Source organism: Vulpes lagopus, chromosome 6, assembly GCF_018345385.1.
Source record: "Vulpes lagopus strain Blue_001 chromosome 6, ASM1834538v1, whole genome shotgun sequence".
Classification (NCBI taxonomy): Eukaryota; Metazoa; Chordata; class Mammalia; order Carnivora; family Canidae; genus Vulpes; species Vulpes lagopus.
In genome coordinates, this window is record NC_054829.1 from 121175834 (window position 1) to 121197550 (window position 21717).

General features: G+C 34.5%; 1 protein-coding gene across 3 annotated transcripts in view; it reads left to right on the forward strand.

Annotated features, from left to right (window-relative positions):
• INTU (inturned planar cell polarity protein) overlaps window positions 1-21717 on the forward strand; it is an 84624-nt gene extending 62907 nt beyond the window's left edge. For 2 of the 3 annotated variants that reach the window (XM_041757712.1, XM_041757713.1), the window contains 9 exons: window positions 422-611; window positions 2065-2118; window positions 4807-4869; window positions 5685-5906; window positions 6544-7026; window positions 8445-8542; window positions 11571-11760; window positions 15717-15874; window positions 18742-21717. In XM_041757712.1, coding sequence (XP_041613646.1) covers window positions 422-611; window positions 2065-2118; window positions 4807-4869; window positions 5685-5906; window positions 6544-7026; window positions 8445-8542; window positions 11571-11760; window positions 15717-15874; window positions 18742-18853 — 1570 coding nt within the window. In that variant the 3' untranslated portion in view covers window positions 18854-21717. The remainder of the gene's footprint in view (window positions 1-421; window positions 612-2064; window positions 2119-4806; window positions 4870-5684; window positions 5907-6543; window positions 7027-8444; window positions 8543-11570; window positions 11761-15716; window positions 15875-18741) is intronic. The other variant, XM_041757714.1, reaches the window with a different exon arrangement.

The window sequence follows — 21717 nt, forward strand, 5'->3', positions numbered from 1 at the left end:
AAGCTCAATATCTATTATTTGATCTTGCCTGAAAGATATTGGGAATTTAAATAAAGAAATAAAGTAAAAGCAGCTTTCTTCCTCTCCTTCCTCTTCCTTCTTTTTTCTTCTTTTTTTTTTTTTACAAAAAAGGTACTTCAGCCCATTCTGTCATAGATATACCACTTGTGTTAGCCCTGTGATTCTTCCATAATACCATCTATACAATGCATTTGAAAGTAGGTTTTTGGGTAAAAAATACTGACAGGAATGAATTTCTTAACACATTCCATCAGTAACATTAGAGCAGTAATTCTTCATAAGGAAAAGGTGTCAGGAAGAGAGCCTATGTAGTTGGGAAAGATCCAGTTTCCTTAGGAACATGCCCAAGAGAACTACCATTTTCACATGTTGTTATGACTTACAGCTCTTGTTTCTTCAGTGCCTTTTGCCAGGTTGAGAATGTTCCTCGTTTGGATCATTTTTTCAACTTGTTCTTTCAAAGAGCACTTCAGCCTGCTAAACTACAATCCAGTGCCTGTCCAAGCGCACAACAATATGATGCTTCCAGTGCAGTGCTTTTAGACAGTCTCCCTGGAGTTCGATGGCTCACACTTCCACAGGAAATCAAGGTAATCTTGGGTGTCATAAATAAAAATCAGAATCAGTTGCCTTGTAATTTTTTATCTTCTCTCTTTTTTAGACTTTTTGTTATTTTCAGGATAGTGGATCAGAGTTAAAAGAAGCCATTGGTAATGAAGATCCAGTACAGTGAACTGACGAAGATAAATATTTCTTTCTAAATAAAAATTAGGTCTTTCATCTTACTTTACAATTTAAGCAGCTTCCAAACTTATAATACTTTTAAGAAATCATAATTATATAGTGTGTTGCTTTTGTCAGATATTCTTTTTCTTAATGTCATTTTTCCTACGGTATAACAGAATAATTAAGAGAAAAGATATTCTGCCTGTCATTTTAAGGAATGTGAAGAAACAATTACAGTAACATTATATATTAGCCTATAGAGTTCAGTAGTGAGAATAGAAACCCACTAAACATTAGTATTTGTGAGATCAAAATCCACGAGTGGGTAATTTTCTTTTTGTCCTTTAGTTTTTCACAAGAGAACTGTAGCCCCAAAAAGGAGTACATGAAATATTTGCTAGATGCAGAAAAATGTAGGTCACAAATGAGTAATAAGTCATAGTGTGTGAAAAGCATTGAAAGGCATGACTAATGTTTCCAAAGCTTTTGTCATGTTAGTAAGACACAGTTTGTGAAATAGTCCTGCAGAGAGTGCCTTGGCGTTTAAAAGAAAAAGGAAAAGAAAAAAAAGGATTCTTTTCTACAGATCGCATATATACGACAAGCTTTAATTGTCAGTAGTTTTCAATTTACGTATATGCATTACGGATTAAACTACAGATTAAATTTATTCTGTTTTTAAATTGTGAATGCTTCGTGGAGGAACAAATACATGAAAGAGTTCAGGCAATTTCCATAGAAACGAAAGCTAAATCCTAAGTAAGATTTTTCTAATAACTCTGTAGGGAAGCTAAACTGTGCCAGATTCCAGGGGAACTCTTGCCTTCATGTTTTAATCCATAAATAAAGATTAACAGTCCTTTTATATAGAATGTAGGAAAGACACAAGAAAGAATGTTGATATTTTCAAAGAATCTGTTAAGAAATATATAGTTAATAGAGGGGAGGGAAAATCCTCAAAATAGATTGAGAGTATTAAAATTGATTATTTTCCTCTAAGAATTTTAGTAAGCTCAAAATTTTTCTAACTCAAAACTAGAAAGCAATTTTTAACCTCATACTTACTTTGCATTGAATACAGAGTGAAGCTTATTTTGCAATAATTGAAATTTAATTGAAAAGTAACTATATGTTACATAAACTTTTTTCTGTAATTCTGAAACTTAAAAACAACATGTTCTATTTTGGGAAATTTCTTAACTATCACAAAGGAGAAAGATACTTATTCAATTCTTCAGCTAATTATTAAGCACTTTTATGAGGCCATCACTAAATAATATGAGTTAAATGTTTTGTGTTACTTTTTTTTTCACATAGATGGAGCTAGACACAGCATTGAGTGACTTGGAGGCTGCAGATTTTGCAGAACTGGTAAGAGAAACAGTGGATTTTAGGAAAGGCTCAATGGTGATTTCATACTTTGTAAATCAGCCATTATTCTAAATATTTTTCAAGTGGGCATGTAATAATTTTGAGATACATAGCTTTGTGTCTGTATTTTCACATGAACAAAATCTATTTTGCTTGCCTTAAAATGTTTTACTCAGTTAAAAATATTTGTTATTTAATGTACACATAATGATTAATTGCATTTAGAGTCCTTATAAACTGGGCTTTGAGAAAAGTACACACATGTAATATGAAAGTAAAGAATTGAATTGTAATATTGAAGTAAAAACCCTATAGATATGTATTAAAATTGGAAATATCGATCTAGTTTATCTTTAAAAATATATATACATTTCCTAACTCTGTCCAGTAAAATATCTAGAAATAGTGATCATCCGAGGAGTGATGACTGCCCTTAGCACCCAGGCTATGGTGTATAAATAATACTTCTCATTAAAAGGAACCAAGACTCCAAAGAGAAATGGCTGGTTGCAATTTTTCTTTCTTTATAGATTGTGTTTTGATGTTGTATCCAAGGAATCCCCATAGATCTACTTTGGAAAACAGTTTGGCAGTTTCTTAATAACCTATATATACACCTACCAAATGATTCAGCCATTCTGTTCTTCTCATTACCCAAGAGAAATGAAAATCTGTATCAATATAAGACCTGCACAGGAATGTCCATAACAACTTCATTTGTAATAGCCAAAAACGAAACAATTCAGGTAACTCAAGTGTCCATCAGTGGGTAAATAGACAAATTACAATATGTTTATGCAAGGGAATATACCTAGCAAAAAATTTGGCAGATGTGTTCATGGAATTGTCATGTATTTTGATTTTGGTGACACATAACACAGCTATATCCATTTGTCAAAACTGGCAGACCAGGGGCACCTGGATGGCTCAGTTGGTTAAGTGACCAACTCTAGTTTCGGCTCAGGTCACAATCCGAACATCCTAGGATCGAGCCTTGCTTTAGGCTCCGCACTCAACGGAGAGTCTGCTTGAGGATTCTCTCCCTCGCTTTCTGTACCTCCATCTCTCAAATAATAAAATCTCTTTTTAAACTGGCAGAACAATTCACATTGAATTCTACCTTTATTTTTTTTTAATTCTACCTTTAAAAAAATGAAAATAAGGATCTATTCTAGACTTTTTGTGAAATTAGATTTAAGATTTAAGGTATAATTTATATTTAGTAAATTCTTCTGTGCCCCTTTATAGTCAACCCCTCTCCCTACCTCCAGCCTTTGACAATTACTAATTTGTTTTTTGTCTTCATGGGATATTTACCTTTTCTGGAATGTCATATAAATTGAATTTGATAATAGGTAATTTTGGGGGTCTGATTTAGTTCGCTTAACATAATGCATTTGAGATTCACTCATGCTATTATGCATCTGTAGTTCAGTCCTTTTATTGCTGAGTAGTATTCCATTTTATGAATGTGTCACACTGTTTATCCATTCCCCAACTGAAAGATACTTGGGTTATTTCTAGTCTTTTAGTTCCTTTAGGTTTCATTGACTTTTTTTTTAGATTATTAAAGTAATACATGCATATTGGATAAAATGCAAGCATGGTTATTGAAAACAAATGTTCTCCCTCCTCATCCTTCTCCCCCAGTCCTATCCCTAATTGTATCTATTCTTACAGTTTTCTTACAGTTTGAAACCTATTCTTCCAGGCTTTTTTCTGTACACCGCAGGAACATAGTTATACATACAGACAAGCACACATCTCTACACATGTATCATTGAGGGTGTTATTTTTTTAATTAGATCATAGTGAATATTTTGTTCTGTAGCTTGCATTCTTTGCTCAGCAGTTTATCCTTTTGTGGGGCAGCCCCGGTGGTGCAGTGGTTTGGCGCCGCCTGCAGCCGGGGGTGTGATCCTGGAGACCCGGGATCAAGTCCCACATCAGGCTTCCTGCATGGAGCCTGCTTCTCCCTCTGCCTGTGTCTCTGCCTCTCTCTCACTCTCTCTGAATGAATAAATAAATAAATCTTTAAAAAAAAAAAACAAAACCTTTTGTGCATGCTCATATAGATCAACCTTATTTTTTTAGCAGACCTGTGATAGTCTATGGTATGAACATACCTAATTTTATTAACCATTCTCCATTGTTGAACTTGATTTTATCTCCACTTTTGCATATTATAAATAGCTCTGCTACTAACTTTTTATACAAAAATCTTGATTCTCCTGTTTGAGCACATCTATAGATTTTTAGAACTGAAATTACTCAAAGGGTACGAGTATTTAATTTTTTTGTATATAGTAATCAGTTGCTCTCAAATAGGCTGTATCAAATTGTACTTTCAAAAATATTATTTGGTAATATGGCATATTTTAGATGATGTATCGTAGAACCTTTTTTATCTTGATAGACTTGTTTTAATCCCTCTTACAGTAACTAATCTTATGTTCTGTTCTTAGGTATCACTAACCAACAGTATCTTAGAAGAATAAAAGATGAAATTGTTTTCAGTCAAAAATACATGCACATTTTCTTTCACCCTAATACCCTAGTATATTCATTTCTAAAAAAGGCACTATGAGAAGTTCAGTTACTAAACAATATAATTGCCATTTTAACCATTATAGCTTAACTAATAAAAAAACAAAGAATATAAAATCCACTGTGGTTTTTCTCCCCTAGTCTGAGGATTACTATGACATGAGACGGCTGTATACAATTTTAGGATCTTCTCTATTTTACAAGGTAAGTTGAAGTTTGAAATTTTTATAAATGTCCAACTGCTATATGAACAGACCAAAAGTGAATTTTCTCAAACTTCTACAAACATGAAAATTACATTTATCCCTTTTCCCTTGAACGTGATTACCATAAAATTAAGGTCTTAGAAAAGAAACAAAACTGGCACCTACATATTGACAAATAAAATAAATATTTCTGATTTTACTACATTCTAAAGCATTTGCAGATATGCAAAGGAGATACAATATTCAAGGAAATCAGGTGTGTAAGAGAAAAGAGCAATACTTTCTTGATTTCTTTTTGCAACATTGTACTTTTTTTCTTAACTTCAGATATAACTATGTATCTTTTTCATAAATCTAATACTTGGTTGACTTCCATGTACAGCAAATTAAGCATCAAATGAATTTAAGTATTTCCATATTTCCAGAAAAATTTTAAACACAATTTAAAACATATCTAAAAAAGAATCAGACAGTACAGAATGGTACACAGTGAAAAGTAAGTCTATCTTCACCTTACCTTTTGCTTCTCTTTTCCACTTTCCATCCTCAGAATTCAGTTCTAATTTGGCCACTCAGGCTTATACTACTCAGGTGATCTTCCTTTGTGCTAAAGTCTACCTATTGTAAACTTAACATAAATCATAGATCTCTAATTGATCTCAGGGAAAATAAATTTATTTTCACTATACCTTTATTCCATTTGAAACTGGAATATTTTAAGCCAAGTGAAGTACCTATGAAACTCTTAGATATATTATGGCATTATTGCTGTATATCACTGGTTGATTTTTGTTCTTTGTGGTTAAATTCAAGGGATATTTGATATGCAGTCATTTGCCTAAGGAGGACCTTATTGATATTGTTATATACTGTCGCCACTACTGCCTACTGCCTTTAGCAGCAAAACAAAGAATTGGTCAGTTGGTTATATGGAGAGAAGTGTTTCCTCAACATCACCTCCAACCTTCTACAGACTCAAACACTGAAGTCTTTCAGGAACCTGAAGGCAGATATTTTTTGCTAATTGTTGGCTTAGTAAGTTTACTTTGGTTTCTGTGTGTGTGTGTGTGTGTGTGTGTGTGTGTGGGGGTTGGTTTTTTTTTTTTTTTGGCTACTTACTATAAATATATACGAAAGCAACCATAATAATTTAAAATTATGAGCATGTCAGATGCCGAATTTGAAGAAAATGCTGTATGTCCCTTATTCCTTTTCTTTGACATCCATTTAATACTGGAAGTATTGGAGAATATTGAATATGGAGAATATTAATGAAATCCAGAATAAGATTTTATCAGGTTAAGATCTTTTATTCTCATTTTTGCCCTCTAGTTTGTCTTGGGAAATAGAGACCTGAAGAGGATATAGAATCAGAATAAACGTAATTGTAAATAAAAGGACTTCCAATAATTGTGATTCTTTGAAAGCTACCTTGTGTCATGTGCCAGAAAGTAGTAGTTGATGGTGTACCAGGAGAAGGCAATATAAATGAATATTTGTTTTCAAGGATGATCAAGAAGCGTTGAGAATAACTAAGAAACAAAGGGAGGGAGGAGTTTTTGGTAATTATATGATTATGCCATATGTTTTTAGTATTCATAAATTTATACACGCATGCTACATATAAACATTTTCATGTAGCTAAACCTATATTAATTTTTTTTTCTTATAGAAGCATTATATGTTATGTGTACTATTACAAGCTGGAGGCTGTGCATCCAAAGCTATTGGGAATCCTGGACCAGACTGTATATATGTGGATCAGGTCAAAACAACTCTTCACCAGCTGGAAGGAATAGATTGTCGCATAAATGAACAGCTAACATCTTCTCCAAGCCCCTGCTTGTCTTGCGCTGACTGGTTCCTTACTGGATCACATGAAAAATTAGATAGTTTGACAACCTCACCTATCCTCAGTAAACTACCAGGTACTTCCAAGGTAGTTACCTCTCCAACATGCAGAAGAATTCTTTTTGGTGACTATTCCTTAAGGACACGCAAGCCTAGTCCTTCCCGTAGTAGTGGAGGATCTGACAATGGTTGCGAAGGGGGAGAAGGTGTTGGCCTGAGCCCCCACACTACCCCGGATGCATTATGGAAACAAAGAGAATCTCAGGGTTCTGATGGTTCAGAAGAAAGTGGAGCCTTACTTAAGGTTGGTGTTCATTCAAGTGTGTAAATTCTGGGAGCTAAGCTGTCTTCCCAGTTCTTATTTTATAAATGCAAGAAAAATTTTAATGGCAAATCATTCTTCATTTGAACTAGTGGTTGTGGTTACTGTTGGCAGACCAGTGATTTAGAACCAAAAAGAAAATTACTTGTTTATTTATAACTTGTTTTATATCAAGTAATAAAATAGGAGCATCCAGGACAGCTCTTTGACACTACTTACCAAGTAGGGAAATTCCTTACCCTGCTTTCTATGTTCATCTTTCTTCTGCATTCACAATGTTAATAGAGAACATCCTAGTCATGGGGGATTTTAGAGGGCTGATCTGACTAAATAACCAAAAAAATATTCAGCAGAAACAAAAAGAAAATCAGAAACTTATATATATATATATATATATATATATATGTATATATAAGAATATATATGTAAATATTTGGGTTTTTTTATGTAAATATTTGTGTATGTATGTGTTACTCTATCGGTTTTTTATAGTTTTTTGTTTTTGTTTTTGTTTATTTTTATCTGCATCTGTGAAGGTCTGATCTCCATAGTCAAGAATTTAATATGTGATTATAAAGCAAAGAGAATGTTCAGTTTTCAGGTTTATTTGTTTTTATCATTTTTTCCATGTTTTTTCTCCATGAAAATATCATAATGTATCCAAATGATGACCAAAGTAATCACTGTGAGGGATCTTATACCCTTTCTAATGATGCTTCTCTTTCAAAACACTTTTGAAACTGTCAGTTGGGTTGATGGAGGTGGTGCCAGACAAGGCATGAAAAAAGAGGAATCTGAGAAAGGGCACAAATAAAATATGAGATTCTGAGTGTCATGGCATAAATAGCCATAGATTCCATCTTCTAATTCCGAACAATACAGCATTCTTAGAGCCCTAAGTGGATGTATTTAGGAAATACATTCTTACTGTATTCATTGTCAGTGAAATTAGTAGGAAACATAATTTAGGAAGTAAGAGATTTAAAGAGCCATGAATAGCTCCTAAGAAAAATTGAATTACAATTGAGCCATTCAGCAAATTTGATTAAACACCTACTATATGCCAAGGGCCATGAGGAGATACAAAGATAGATAAGACACAGCCCATGCCTTTGAGAAGTACAAAGTCTAGAGAGGGAGACAAGTACATGTACAAATAAAATGTAACAAAACTTGATAATGGCTCTGGTAGGTTTCAGGAAGAACTATCATGTCCTAATACATAGCCTGAGATCACTGTTAGCAAAGGATAAGCAAAGAGGTACAAGTTAGCATCAAAGATATTTAAAGGAAACATTGAAAAATATTAAGTAGTTCTCTTAGATTTTCAGTTTTTACACTATTTATCGTTTGATTCCATTCTTAGATACAACCTAATATACTTAACTGTATTTTTTCAGGTCACTAAAAAGAAAGCTATTCTTCCAAATCCATTTCATTTAGGGAACTTGAAAAAGGACCTTTCAGAAAAAGACCTGGAAATATATAACACAATGAAGTAAGAAACTTCCTTATAATATCCTTTTTTTCACTTAAACTTCATGCCTTTGAGGAAATTTTAAAGAAAGTAAAATCCAATATATTTTTGATTTCATTCAAAAATGTAATTATGGTACATCTTACATAATTAAAGGTAGTGTCTATGCTAATTTACTAATGTTTCTCAGTACCATATAGGGAACATGTCCTATTACAAGAGATTAAAAAACAGAGTAATGTTTCAAAATGTGAAAGTCCCCCTTTATCTCTTTTCCACAGGTAACCTCCCTTTTGTATGTCTGATTTTTAAATTATAGTATTTACTATTTTTAGACTTTGGTGGATTCTGTGGTCTGCTGCCCACATATTCCATAGCCCAGGGTACTCCTTCCCAGTATTTGGGGGTAATGGCTGTTAACTACTCACAGCCAAGTCCCTCTCTGGCTTTGCTCTGTTTGGGAGTTTATTGACTCGGCCAAGATTACTGTATCTCCCTGGGAATAGCCCACATCTAGTGACTAATAGGTAAGTGAATACAAAGACTTGACCCCTTCCCTAAATTCAAGACAACTCTAAAAGACCATCCAAGCTTCTAAGTTCCAAGTGGTGTCTGCTGAGACCTTTGTTTTGACTGCATTGTGGTTCAGCTTCTCCTTTGCTCCATCCTGCTTCCTTCACACTTCCCCCCACTTTCTGTGTTGTTCCCCAAAGGTCTTCCTAATAAACTTTCTCAGTGCATATCTCTCAGAGTCTCTCATTTTAGAAAAGAAATAAAACCTTAAACTTAGGGAAAATAGGGAATTCTGAAGCAAAAGTTACTGAGTGAGAGGAGCATGTTCAGCAACTTAGATTTGTCTGACCTTTGCCTACTAATGTTGAATTATATCATGTGTGGGATCAATTAGTATGTAACAAACTCAATTGCACACTTTAATTTGAATAAGCAGACATGTGAGTAGAAATCACACAAAAAATATTTGCTACTGTTACCATCTTAATCATTGAAACATTTTGTAGTAAGTTCAAATATACATGTCACAGAGTTGTCACAAACAGCTTTTTTTCTGAAGTTAGGGCAAAAACAAGGTAACTTATCTGTATCTCGTGTGTTAAATATGGTATTTAATGCCTCAAATATCATGATTAATTTTTTTAATAGTTAAAAACATTTTTAAACAAATCTAAATCAAACCTTTTGTGGAGCTTTGAAGCACCCTTCCAAAACCCTAGTCTTCCATTTAACGAAAAGTACTGCTTTGAAATTTTATTAACCCCACATCTTACTTTTTTAGTGTATGTGTTATTTTGGCCTTATCTTTAGTAAAAGGAAATGTTTTCCAAGTTCATTAGCTTAAATATAGATTCCTATGTGATGTAAATCATAGCTATTTAAAACAATCTACAGATGAATGTTTATTCTCTTTATTGGCATGGAAAGATGCTGATACTGTATAGTTAATTTTAAAAGTATGACATAAACCAGTATATAATATACTATCCTAATATGTATGTATATATTTTTGTAAAAATAAGAATGTATAACATATTAAAAATAATAATACCCACAAAACAGTTCATTTAGTAACCAAGTCCTATCTATTTTGCATTTTCCTAATTATTTAATCCATTTAGCCCTTACTGTTTCTACTGTGGATCAGGCTTCCATTCTCTAACCTGGTTTTACTACAATAGTCTCCAACTCCCAGCCTACCCTGAATCTATTTTCTGCTGCCAGAACGACCTTTCCAAGGAATAAATCTCACTTAACATGTGCTTTTAGAAATATTGTATTCCCATGGGGGAATTGCTTGTTTGATGATTTTTAAACTTTTGGTGTATACACTGAGATATCACTGAGATATACTCTGAGTGACTTTGTGATTTGCAAGAGCTAAATTTGTTCACTGTGTTGTGGGAGATTTTGGTTTTTGGTTTTTGTTTGCTTTTTTGAGAGAAAGTTAAGAAAGACAACAAAAATGTTAATTCTAAACCTCCCTTAAAAAAGGAATCTTATTAATAGCTCTTTCTAAATAATCATTTCTGTTCTGTACATTTTCTTGAATTGCCAGTCAGAAGACATCAACAGAGAGGAAAAAAGCAAGATTTAGTGGAGTATGCTTCAAAGATAGCTAAACTCAGCTGTTTAGCTAAGTGATCTCAGTCAAGCAAGTTAATCTGAAATCTCTGAAGATTGCTATCCTCATGGTTAAAATGAGGGTTACTACCTATTTAACATCTCACAGGATCATTATGAGAATTAAGACTAATGTATTTTACAGCACCTATCCTGGCACATAGTATATAACTATTATTAGTATTTTGTTGTTGTTGTTGTTGTTGTTGTTGTTCTTTAGCTCTTCTTACCACTAGTAGAAATAAGCAGTATTTATAGATTCTGCTGGCCTATCTGAGATCTAAATAGGGGAAGAAAGGATGGAGAAAAAGAATGGAGAAATGAAAACAGGAAGAGAACACGGAAAGGAAGGAAGACTGTAATGATGAATAGTAGAATACTACAAGTAATTGCCATAGTATTCCAGAATATTAACCCAGCTTTGCAGTTGGTGGTAATTTTATTTTTCTTCAGGATCATCAGTTTGACTTTTATGCTACTAATTTAAATGTGTTTATTTTGTTGGAAGGTGTTCTTATATGTGGTCAACTCTAGGCTGATTCCTTATTTATGACTTGTGGGTATCTGGGCCAGACAGAGGCTGAGTTATTTATTACCAACCATGGAAAAAGAGGGCTTTAGCCAGTTTGGGCTGTTTATGTTTAGCAAAAGAACGATTAAGTTGTTTGCAATTGGTGTGTATCTATCCTCACACACCATGTAATATTTGTCTCCATTAAGGAATTGATAATAACCCTAGCCTGTACTTTAGTTAAGAAAAAAATGGGACTTAAGTATTTGTCCCAGTTGCCCTGCCCCAATTACACTTCTAACATTACATTGAAGATAAAAAGCTTGGAGCATACAACATTCAAAATGAAGCAATATTTTTAAGTTTACTTAAATATCTTTTTTCTTTTTTGTTCTTTTCAAGATTAACATCTGGTCCTGAGAACACACTTTTCCACTATGTTGCCTTAGAAACTGTGCAAGGGATCTTTATTACTCCAACCCACGAAGAGGTGGCACAGCTAAGTGGCTCTATCCACCCTCAACTAATAAAGAATTTCCATCAGTGTTGTCTCTCCATCCGTGCAATTTTCCAACAGACATTGGTAGAAGAGGTATAAATATAGTTCTGTCAATTTTGTTTCAGATCCCTAAATACTCTAAAAGCTCTTTAATCAATATGTCCAACACTAACAACTTTTATTTACTTTTTTTTTTTTAGCAGTCTGACTAGAGTACATAATGACTGCCAAAAGTATTATACTAACAATATTTAACTTAAAAGCTTTGTTTCATAATACTGAGTTTGATGTCCTGGATTGCTTTTCCAGAAAATGGTGAGCCTATGTTTTTCTACAGCAGAATAGAATATGGTAGTTGATAATGTAAATTAGCCTCCATTTTTTATATCTGTGAGTCAGCCATTACTTAGACAGTAGTACCTACTAGTTGTTAAGTCTGATAATTCTTTAAATTATTAGACAAGTAGTATAAGGTATTTTGTAACATAATAGGGTAAGGTACAGCAATAGACACAATACTGTTGCAAATATTTTAGCCTCTGGGTTCATTTCTTGTTTGCTTGCTTTTTAATCCAGGATGAAGTTTCATTTAATATTGTACCTCTGGATAAGTAGTAATGTTGTATATACTTTAAAAATCAATTAGATTATCTTAATGGTAGGGAAAAGTATGTGTTGATTTTTTGAAAAGGATAAACAAACAGAAGTTTACTTGTCAGTGGTCAAACATCACATAGCCAAAAACAAAAAACAAAGCACCCTTCTGAAAATGATTGTAATGTATAAGCCATATATGTGTTAAGAATGCTAAAATTGTGAAGAACTTGGGTTTAAAGGTAGAAGAACATTGGGTGGGGAATAAGGTATCCTGGACTGAGCCTCAACTCTTCCCATTTGCTCAGCTATAAAGTAAGTGGGCTGAAGTATGTTGTCTTAGAACTCATTCACAATAAAATTCTGACTCTTGTAGGATTTTTTGAATTGTGCAAGCACAGCCATGTACAAGCTAGGGTAAGGACAGAGGGGGAGGGAGAGTGAGAATCCCAAGCAGGCTCCATGCTCAGCATGGGGCCGACACAGTGCTCAGTCTCACCACCTTGAGATTCTGACCTGAGCTGAAATCAAGAGTCAGACGCAGGGATCCCTGGGTGGCCCAGCAGTGTGGCGCCTGCCTTCGGCCCAGGGTATGATCCTGGAGTCCCAGGATGGAGCCCCGCGTCGGGCTCCCTGCATGGAGCCTGCTTCTCCTTCTGCCTCTGTCTCTGCCTCTCTGTGTCTCTCATGAATAAATGAATAAAATCTTAAAAAAAAAAAAAAAAAAAGTCCAATGCTTAACCGACTGAGCCACCCAGGTGCCCCTTATAGGATTTCTTCTTTGCGCTCTCAGAAATCGATATCCAGCAAAATGTTATGTTATGTTATGTCTAACCATATATATATCTCTATGTGCTTTGTGGTCTTATGCTTCTCCTTTCCTTTCAAGATAACTAATAGATTCTATAAGGGAATCTTTCATTAACTTATTCAGTAATAGTAATATAAATTAGCCTTTCTCATGTTGTTGAACTATTTAGGTATCCACTATGCACCAGACACTACTCTGGTGGTGGGGATATAGCAGTGAACAAAGTCCCTTTCTTCACGAAGCTATTACCAATGGGAGAGTCTGCATTGTGTGAATGGAGGTCTGAGTTCTGAGTTCCCCGAAAGGACTTCTGTGAGGATCCATGCTTAACTAAAGAAAGCCAGAAGTAGCAAGCATAAAGCAGGGTTTTTTTTTTTTTTTTAAGATTTTTATTTATTAATTCATGAGAGACACAGAGAGAGGGGCAGAGACTGGTAGGCAGAGGGAGAAGCAGGCTCCTTGCTGGGAGCCCAATGCAGGACTTGATCCCGGGACTCCGAGATCATTCCCTGAGTCGAAGGCAGACGCTCAATCACTGAGCCACTCAGGCGTCCCAGAAAGCAGTTTAAAAAGGGGACAGTACACTTTGAAGGTGAAAGAGCAGGCAGGCCCAGAGATGGCAGTCGCATCAGGGATAGGGAGATCTTTCCTTTTTATGTTTGCATAGGTTACGGGTCATAGCTAGGACGGTCTCCTACCAATGTGGTTTCCAATCATCTAAGGGACTCCTACGAGTTGGGAGTAGACTACTCCCAACTACTGACCCTACAGGGTTTTGGCCAGAACTGTCGTGGCCATCTTTCTCCATGGAGGGGAAGGGGTTGAAATCACAATGTAAATATATTATAACGAAGCTATTGGTTTCCATGGGGCAGTGGTCTAAGAAGACAGCACACTTCTCCACTGGCTGTTGGTCGGTCAGTCAGCCCAGGGTAGTTGGAAGCCTTAATTTAGGCCTGGATGTTAAAAGCCACAGTCAGGATGTTGTGCCCTCAGGCTTCTATCGTGTCACCTATTTATCACCACCTTTGCCTTCAGATCTTGTCTAACTAACTGCCTATTATATTCTAATGGAGAGGACTAATTAATTGGCAAGCAGTATGATATGTTAGGTAGGAAAAGTTTCAAGTAAGGATAATATTTGAACAGAGACCTAAATGAATTGAGGAAGCAAGTTAAGTGGCAATCTGCAGGTAGGGCTTCCAGATAGGAAAGCAAATGCAAGTGCAAAGCCACCGAAGTAGGAGTGACTGAGAATGCTGGAGCTGACAAGAAAGAGAGTGCTAGGAGTCGAGATGGCAAAGGTTAGCAGAGCCAGGTTGCACATGGCCTGATAGATTTACAGACTTTGGGGTTTGTTCTGAAGGAGATGGGAAGATCTTGGACAATTCTGAGCAGAGGAAGGTCATGATCCTACATTTTTTAAAGGATCATTCAGGCTACTACTGTGTGAAGAACAAGCTCTGTAGTGTAGCGAGAGTGGAGGAGGGGCCAGTTAGGAGGCTATGGAAATTCTCAAAGCAAGAAATGATTACTGGCTTCTGGTTTCTGGATATATTTTGGAGGGTGAGCCAAAAGGATTTGTTGATGGGTTAGATAAGGATTTTGAGACAAAGAGAAGAATCAAGGATCACTCCACTGTTTTAGCCTGATCCTTACAAAAAGTCTTTTTATTCCAAATGAGTCATTGTTTTGCTAATAATTTAATCAATGGGAAATTTAGAGGGTATGCTTGAAAGGGGGAGACAATACTATTTTAAGTATATGTGTTTTAGTTTTATTAAAAAATCATCTATTAATTTAGTAGCCTATTTATTTGTTTATTTTTTTAAGATTTTATTTATTTATTCATGAGAAACACAAAGAGAGAGGCAGAGATACAGGCAGAGAAAGAAGCAGGTTCCATGCAGGGAGCCTGATGTGGGATCTGCAGGACTCCAGGATCACCCCTGGGCAGGTGCCAAACTGCTGAGCCACCCAGGGATCCCCCCTAGTAATCTACTTATTAAGGGCCTACCATGTACTAGGCCCTGCTGCTTCAAACATACAAAGATGAAAATCATATTGTCTCTGCCTTGGAAAAAAGCATATAATCTACTGGGGAATATAGACCTATAAACTGCTAATATAATTAATGTAAATACTAATAATATGGAGCTGTGGACAAAATGTTTTCTGGGAGATTTAAAGGATACTCCAATAAGTCTCTTTTAGGAGATGGTATTTAAACCAGACATTTTGGGCAGCCCCGGTGGCTTAGCGGTTTAGCGCCGCCTTCAGCCTAGGGCGTGATCCTGGAGTCCCACGACAGGCTCCCTGCATGGAGCCTGCTTCTTCCTCTGCCTGTGTCTCTGCCTCTCTCTCTCTCTCTCTCTCTCTCTCTCTCTCTCTCTTTGTGTGTCTCTAATAAATAAATAAAATCTTTAAAAAATAATAATAAAATCTTAAAAAATAATAATAAAATAAAATAAAATAATAAACCAGAAAATTTCCCACAGATAAGAAGGGTGTCATTCTAGGCACTTAAGTATTAGGATCAGCCTATTCAAATCTGTATGTGAAAACATTTTAAAGTAACATTATTATATTTTTAAAATAACATTATTAATACCAGCTAATACTAATAATACATATTAATTTACAGAAAAAGAAAGCACTACATGGTGGAGATCATTCAGGTTCTACAAATTCTATATCTTCTCTTAACCCTGTAAGAGAACATGGTGTGTTGTTTGAATGCTCACCTGAAAAGTGGACAGATCAGAGAAAAGCACCACCAGTTATGGCTTACTGGGTAGTAGGGTAAGTCGGGAAAAAAGTATTTGAAAGTGAAGTAAAATGTTAGAAAAGTGAAAGAAAGGTTGTAAAAGAGATAAACATTTTAAGATACAGGCATAGAATTGCTAATTTAACTATAGTATATGTTTTTAAGGTTTTTATTTATTTACTTATTTAAGTAATCTCTACACCCAGTGTGGCGCTTGAACTCATGACATTGAGATCACGAGTTGCATGCTCTTCGAACTGAGCCAGCCAGGTGTCCCTCTAACTACTATAATAATTTAATACATTTTAGAATTTTGTTTAAGTATCTCCTTTAAATTCCTCTTAAGTCTTCTCACTTTTTCTTCTTTTATTTTTAAACTCGAGTATAATTAACATAGTGTTATATTAGTCTCAGGTATACAATATGATGATTCAACAGTTCTGTGTATTACTCAGTGCTCCTCTTGATAAGTGTAATCCTTAATCCTCATCTCATCTTTCATCAATCCCCCTACCTACCTCCCCTCTGATAACCACCAGTTTATTCTCTGTATTTAAGAGTCTAGTTTTTGGTTTGTCTATTTTTCTTTGTTTCTTAATGTCTACATATGAGTGAAATCATATGGTATTTGTCTTTCTCTGACTGCCAAGGCTTTTTCTATTAAAATAAAAAGCTGATTTGGTTACCTTATAAAATTATAGTAGTAATACTGACTCCACAATTTTACTGCTGTTCCCTTCCTTCTGTCCCTACTTCTTTCTTTTCCTCCCTGTTTCCTTTCTTCACCTCTTCCTTCGCCCCCCCACCCTACCCACCAACTATGAGACCCTGACTGACCTAGTCCTTGCCCCACCTCTTTCCACCTTCTATCGTTCCTTCTTCATCCACTGTGCAAGCCACGTTGACATCCAATGATTCTTGTTCCTGCAATTCCTTCTGTGTGAAATGTTCTACCTCTTAACCTTCATATATCTGGCTTCTTGATATTCAGATCAGTACTAGCCTCAAAAAGAGAATCCATGATCTCTTTCCCGCATTAAAGCGGCTACTCGGTTATTGTTTCTTTTCTTGTTTATGGTCTTTCTCCCCTTCACTACAACATTAGCTTTCTGAGGTCAGGAACTGTATATGTCTTGTCCACCACTGGTACCTGCAACAGCACCTGGCACAGAGTCACTTGATAAATATGTAACACTTTAGTAAATGGAGTTATGCTTGGGAAAATGTGATGAGAGAGGGTGGTATGGCAAACACAAATATAAAGTCATAATCATTGCATCAACGGTCTTATATCCACCAGAAGAAATATGTAATATGCTCAAATATATATGATTTATAGATATACAGAGATTTTTTTTTTTTTGTAGATAGAATAAGTTAGTTGATACAACCAAATCCTATAGGAAGGGGCAAAAATCTACACTGGGATTACAAAGAAAGGCTTATAGATTTCATTTGATCTAGTTTGAAATGAATTAGATTTGGATAAAACATTCTAGAAAAAGGATGGGATGAACAAAGACCGAAATAAGGGGAATCATAAGGCATATAGCACTTGAGTAGACCGATTTGCCAACATGATAAGGGAGTGACATATACAAGATAAAATGAAAGATCAGGCTCGAAAGGTAAGTTAGGACCACTGCAGAGAGCCTTCAATTTCTGACTAAGGAATTTAATTTTGAGTGAAATGTTGAGGCACTGAAAGTTCTTTGAGTTGGGGTAAAGAATTGATGGAGGAAGGGACACAGAGTTAGGTGAGACCAATGTTATGCAGACACCTACCATACAGTACCAAACTGTAAGACAAATGTTACCAAAGCAGTAATCCTGTGTGCTGGTCCATGAGATTTAGAATCGCCTGAGTCACTTGTTAAAATCAGAGATGCCTATGGCCCACCCCAGGCCTACTAACAAAATCTAGTATAGTAGGACTCTATTTTTAGTAAGCTCCTTGTGAATGTGATGTGTCACCAACCAAGCGTGGGAGGAGCATCAGCATAAGCTCAAGTTTGTGTAGTGTGATCAGAGCTGTGCTATTGGGAAATGGAGTTAGGAGCAGCAAAGGGTCCGTGGTGTGGACACAGAAAAAAATAGAGATAAAGTTAGGCATACATGCAGGTATATAGCGGAGCCTTAACAGTTGAACTAGAAAGAATCAAGAGGTATTGAATTATGATGATGCAGATCTATATAGAATAGAGAGATTTAAGGAAGTCAGGCAAAATATCTTATTTAAATTGTTTGATTTATATATACTAGTGTTCACTAAATATATAAAAATTTTAACTTTAAAAAATCAAACTTTCAGTGGTATTTCCAATTCAATACTATACAAAAAAAGCAATCATATACTTAATGTTTTAATAATAATTAACATTTAGAAAGTAAATGGCAATGTTTAATAATTATACTCAATGATGATAATACAGTTGGATTTATTATAACAATAATGACTAGATTTAATATTTTAAAACTGAAGGGTAATATATATTGATCAAATAGGCTTTTTACACTCTGGAAAAATAAAAATGATTGACTTATGGCATATTTTATTTATTTAAAAATAAATCTAGCTGTATTTCCCCCTACTATAGATTTAGATTATGTGGCAAACACAAATATAAAGTCATAATCATTGCATCAACGGTCTTATATCCACCAGAAGAAATATGTAATATGCTCAAATATATATGTATTTATAGATATACAGAGATATTTCAATTCACTATTTTAATTCACTATGAATTCTGTCAGAAAGAAAATAAATAAAATAAAATAAATAAATAAAATAAAATAAAATAAAATAAAATAAAATAAAATAAATTGAAAGGTTGGAGTTTTTTCCCTTTGATTTTTGTTTTTTGAATTTCTGAAATGAGTGTGTTCTTTTCCTTTACAGGAGACTTTTTCTTCATCCCAAACTTCAAGAACTTTATGTCTGTTTTCATGATTCAGTCACAGAAATTGCCATAGAAATGGCTTTTAAATTGTTCTTTGGATTAACCTTGTAGCTGTGTTTTCTTGATGCACAGCAACTATGCATATAACAGAGAACGATGTTAGAATTGCTGAAACCCATACACAAGAAGATAAGGATAGCTTCTTTTACCTGTTCAGTTTTGAACATAATGCTGTTAAATATTGAGATGATATGCTCTTGGATTTGATGCACTAAATCTTATATAGTATTGTGAGACTTTTGAAAAGATACTTGATCAAAATATGAAGAAGGGATTGTTAACTTATTTCCATTCTAGTATATAATGTTAATTTATTGACTAGTTTGAAATAATGTGAAGTGTGTTATATAAAATTAATAGAGGACATATTAGTTGTCAAGATAATGATATCTGGTAAAAGAATCACAAAATCTGGAGGGTGTGACCAGAGTCCTGAATTAATTAGTGCTCTGACAATAAGCAAGTGTTTTTACCTCTCTGAGTTCAGAATTTTCATTACAAATGAGATGATTGTATTTGAAACTTCTAAAGTCCCTCTTAAGTAACAAAGCAGTTTTCTTCTTGCCTACTGCTCAGTACCTACATTTGTAATGTCCAAGTACTGATTCCCTATTAGATCAAATTCTTTTCTTTAGTTTAATAGATTTTAATAGATACCTCACCATGCGGTAGAACTGAGGAATGAAAATTTAACTTATTTTTCTATTTATTTGATTTTCTTTACTCTTTCCAGTCAGCTCTATTTTGACTAGAATATAGTTTTTGAACTATTTGTACATAAACTTAGTTTTTTTCAGGTATGCACACACATTTTATACAGTTTGTGAATTTCAGGACAGCTATATGTAATCTTTTTAAAAAATCTAATCATGTTAAAAACACTGAAAAAGTTGGATTAAAGAAATCCTATGATGACTTCTTCTGTTAAATACTAATGTCTGCCTTATAAATATAGTTAGTTATATGTTGGGTTTTCCCAAAGCGAGGTACCTTAATGAACAATAGTTTACTTGACCGACCTTTAGTAGAGAAAGAAAACTAATGAGATAAGAATTTTCTTTGGCAGTGGGAATTTGGTGGATTGAGAAAACAAGGAAAAACCTAACAAATACTGCATTGTTAATTAACACTTTACCCAGTGGATCCTCCTGAAGTCTCATATGCCCCCAAGACTACAATATTGGGTTTTTTTCTTCTTCAGGACTTAAGCTCTGGAAGGGAAATTCTGCCAACACGTCTAAAGTCAGTCTCTATTGCCCCTTCCTTGAACACCTGGAACATGGGCCTCCGTGTTAGAACCAAGTGTAAAACACAGTGGGTGGCTTAGAAGAAACACTGTTCTCTCTGTATAATCAGCTTAAGAGATTTTCATCCAGATCTTTTGTCCTATTAGTGGCTTGTGGGCCTTAACTTTAGCATTTAATTCAGGGCAAGAAACTTGGGTTCTTGAAATGTACAAAATGGCTGGAAATATCCTCCCCTTAAGATCACAGTATTGGTCAGGATGGTAGATAGACTCAACCACTGCCTTAGCTCTGTGTACATAGGTGGGTAATAAGGCAGTTTGTTTAAAAGTATTTATTAAATACCTAAAATTTCTTAATGTGTCCCCCAAAACACCAGGAGCTATTTTCAATACAAAGACTTATTAATAAATGTAGCTGTTAATCATCTCAGAGTTTCAAAAGACTGAACTAAAACCTGGGGTTTCATTATAAGGGCTTTTCTGTTTTGTTTAATGAAATTTTGGTCTTTTGAACTGCTTTCCTGGTGTCAAAGCATCTTGAGATCACCGATCAATAACTAAAATAAAAAGACAAAATAGACTACTTAATAAGAGAAAAATCATTTGCTATATTATAGATATATATACCCTGTTGCAGAGACATTGCATTTTTTTGAAACATTGCATTTTCTAACAAATAAAACCAAATATCGTGGTTGTCATCTCTAAATGGATACCAAAGTAAGCACTGTAACTAAACTAAACCTAGCTGCCCATTTTTCCAAATATATTCAGATACACATCTGAAAGATCAATCTGGTTATTGGCCAAAGAGTGCCTATCTGCTACTTTATTAAATAAAAGGGGACAAAGTGATGGTGCAGATACCCCAGAGAGTATGCTTTAGCTGATATAGAAACATTATTAACATTCTGCAGATGTTCCCTTCTACCAGATTATTAATGCAAAAGATTGTAGAACTATCATTTTTGGAAATACCAAGTACTGTTTAATCACCATCATATATCTTTTAGCCCCCCAAAACTACATTTTAGATTCTACACCTTCCTTCCTTCTCCCTCCTTCCCCTTTCTTTAGCATTCTTTTGTTTCTTTGTTAGATTAGAGAACTTTATTTAGCAAGGGATAGTTTCTTATTTGTGCCAAGGAACTGTTAATGATGATGCACATCACAAGATAGTAAATTTGTGGTGCCTACTTTTTTATATTTCTGATACAAATGGTAAAAGTTATGAAACCAATTTACTAGATTTGTCTGCTTTGAACATTCTTGAAAATAATATTGTGAATAATTATTTGTTGTCTGTGTAAGTTCCTTCTAAATAGTGCCTGGCACATGTCACGTGCTATAAAAGTGCTAGCTACTACCACCACCACCACCACTTATTATTATTAGATGATATCCATTGGTTAAAAACCAAGGAGTCAGCTAAATCATACCTGCTACTGTACAAAATGTTGGGAAAAAAAGCAGAGAAAAGTTATTCAGTACTAAACACTTTTGAGAACAAGGATGTATTCTTTGGATATTTTAAAATATATTATTAAATGTTACTAAAACTTTTATCTATTACCTAAACTGTGTGAATATAATTTAATTTTGTAGAGTTGTATTTCTATATTCTATATAACTGAAGCTATTTTTATATTGATAGTCTTTAATAAAGATG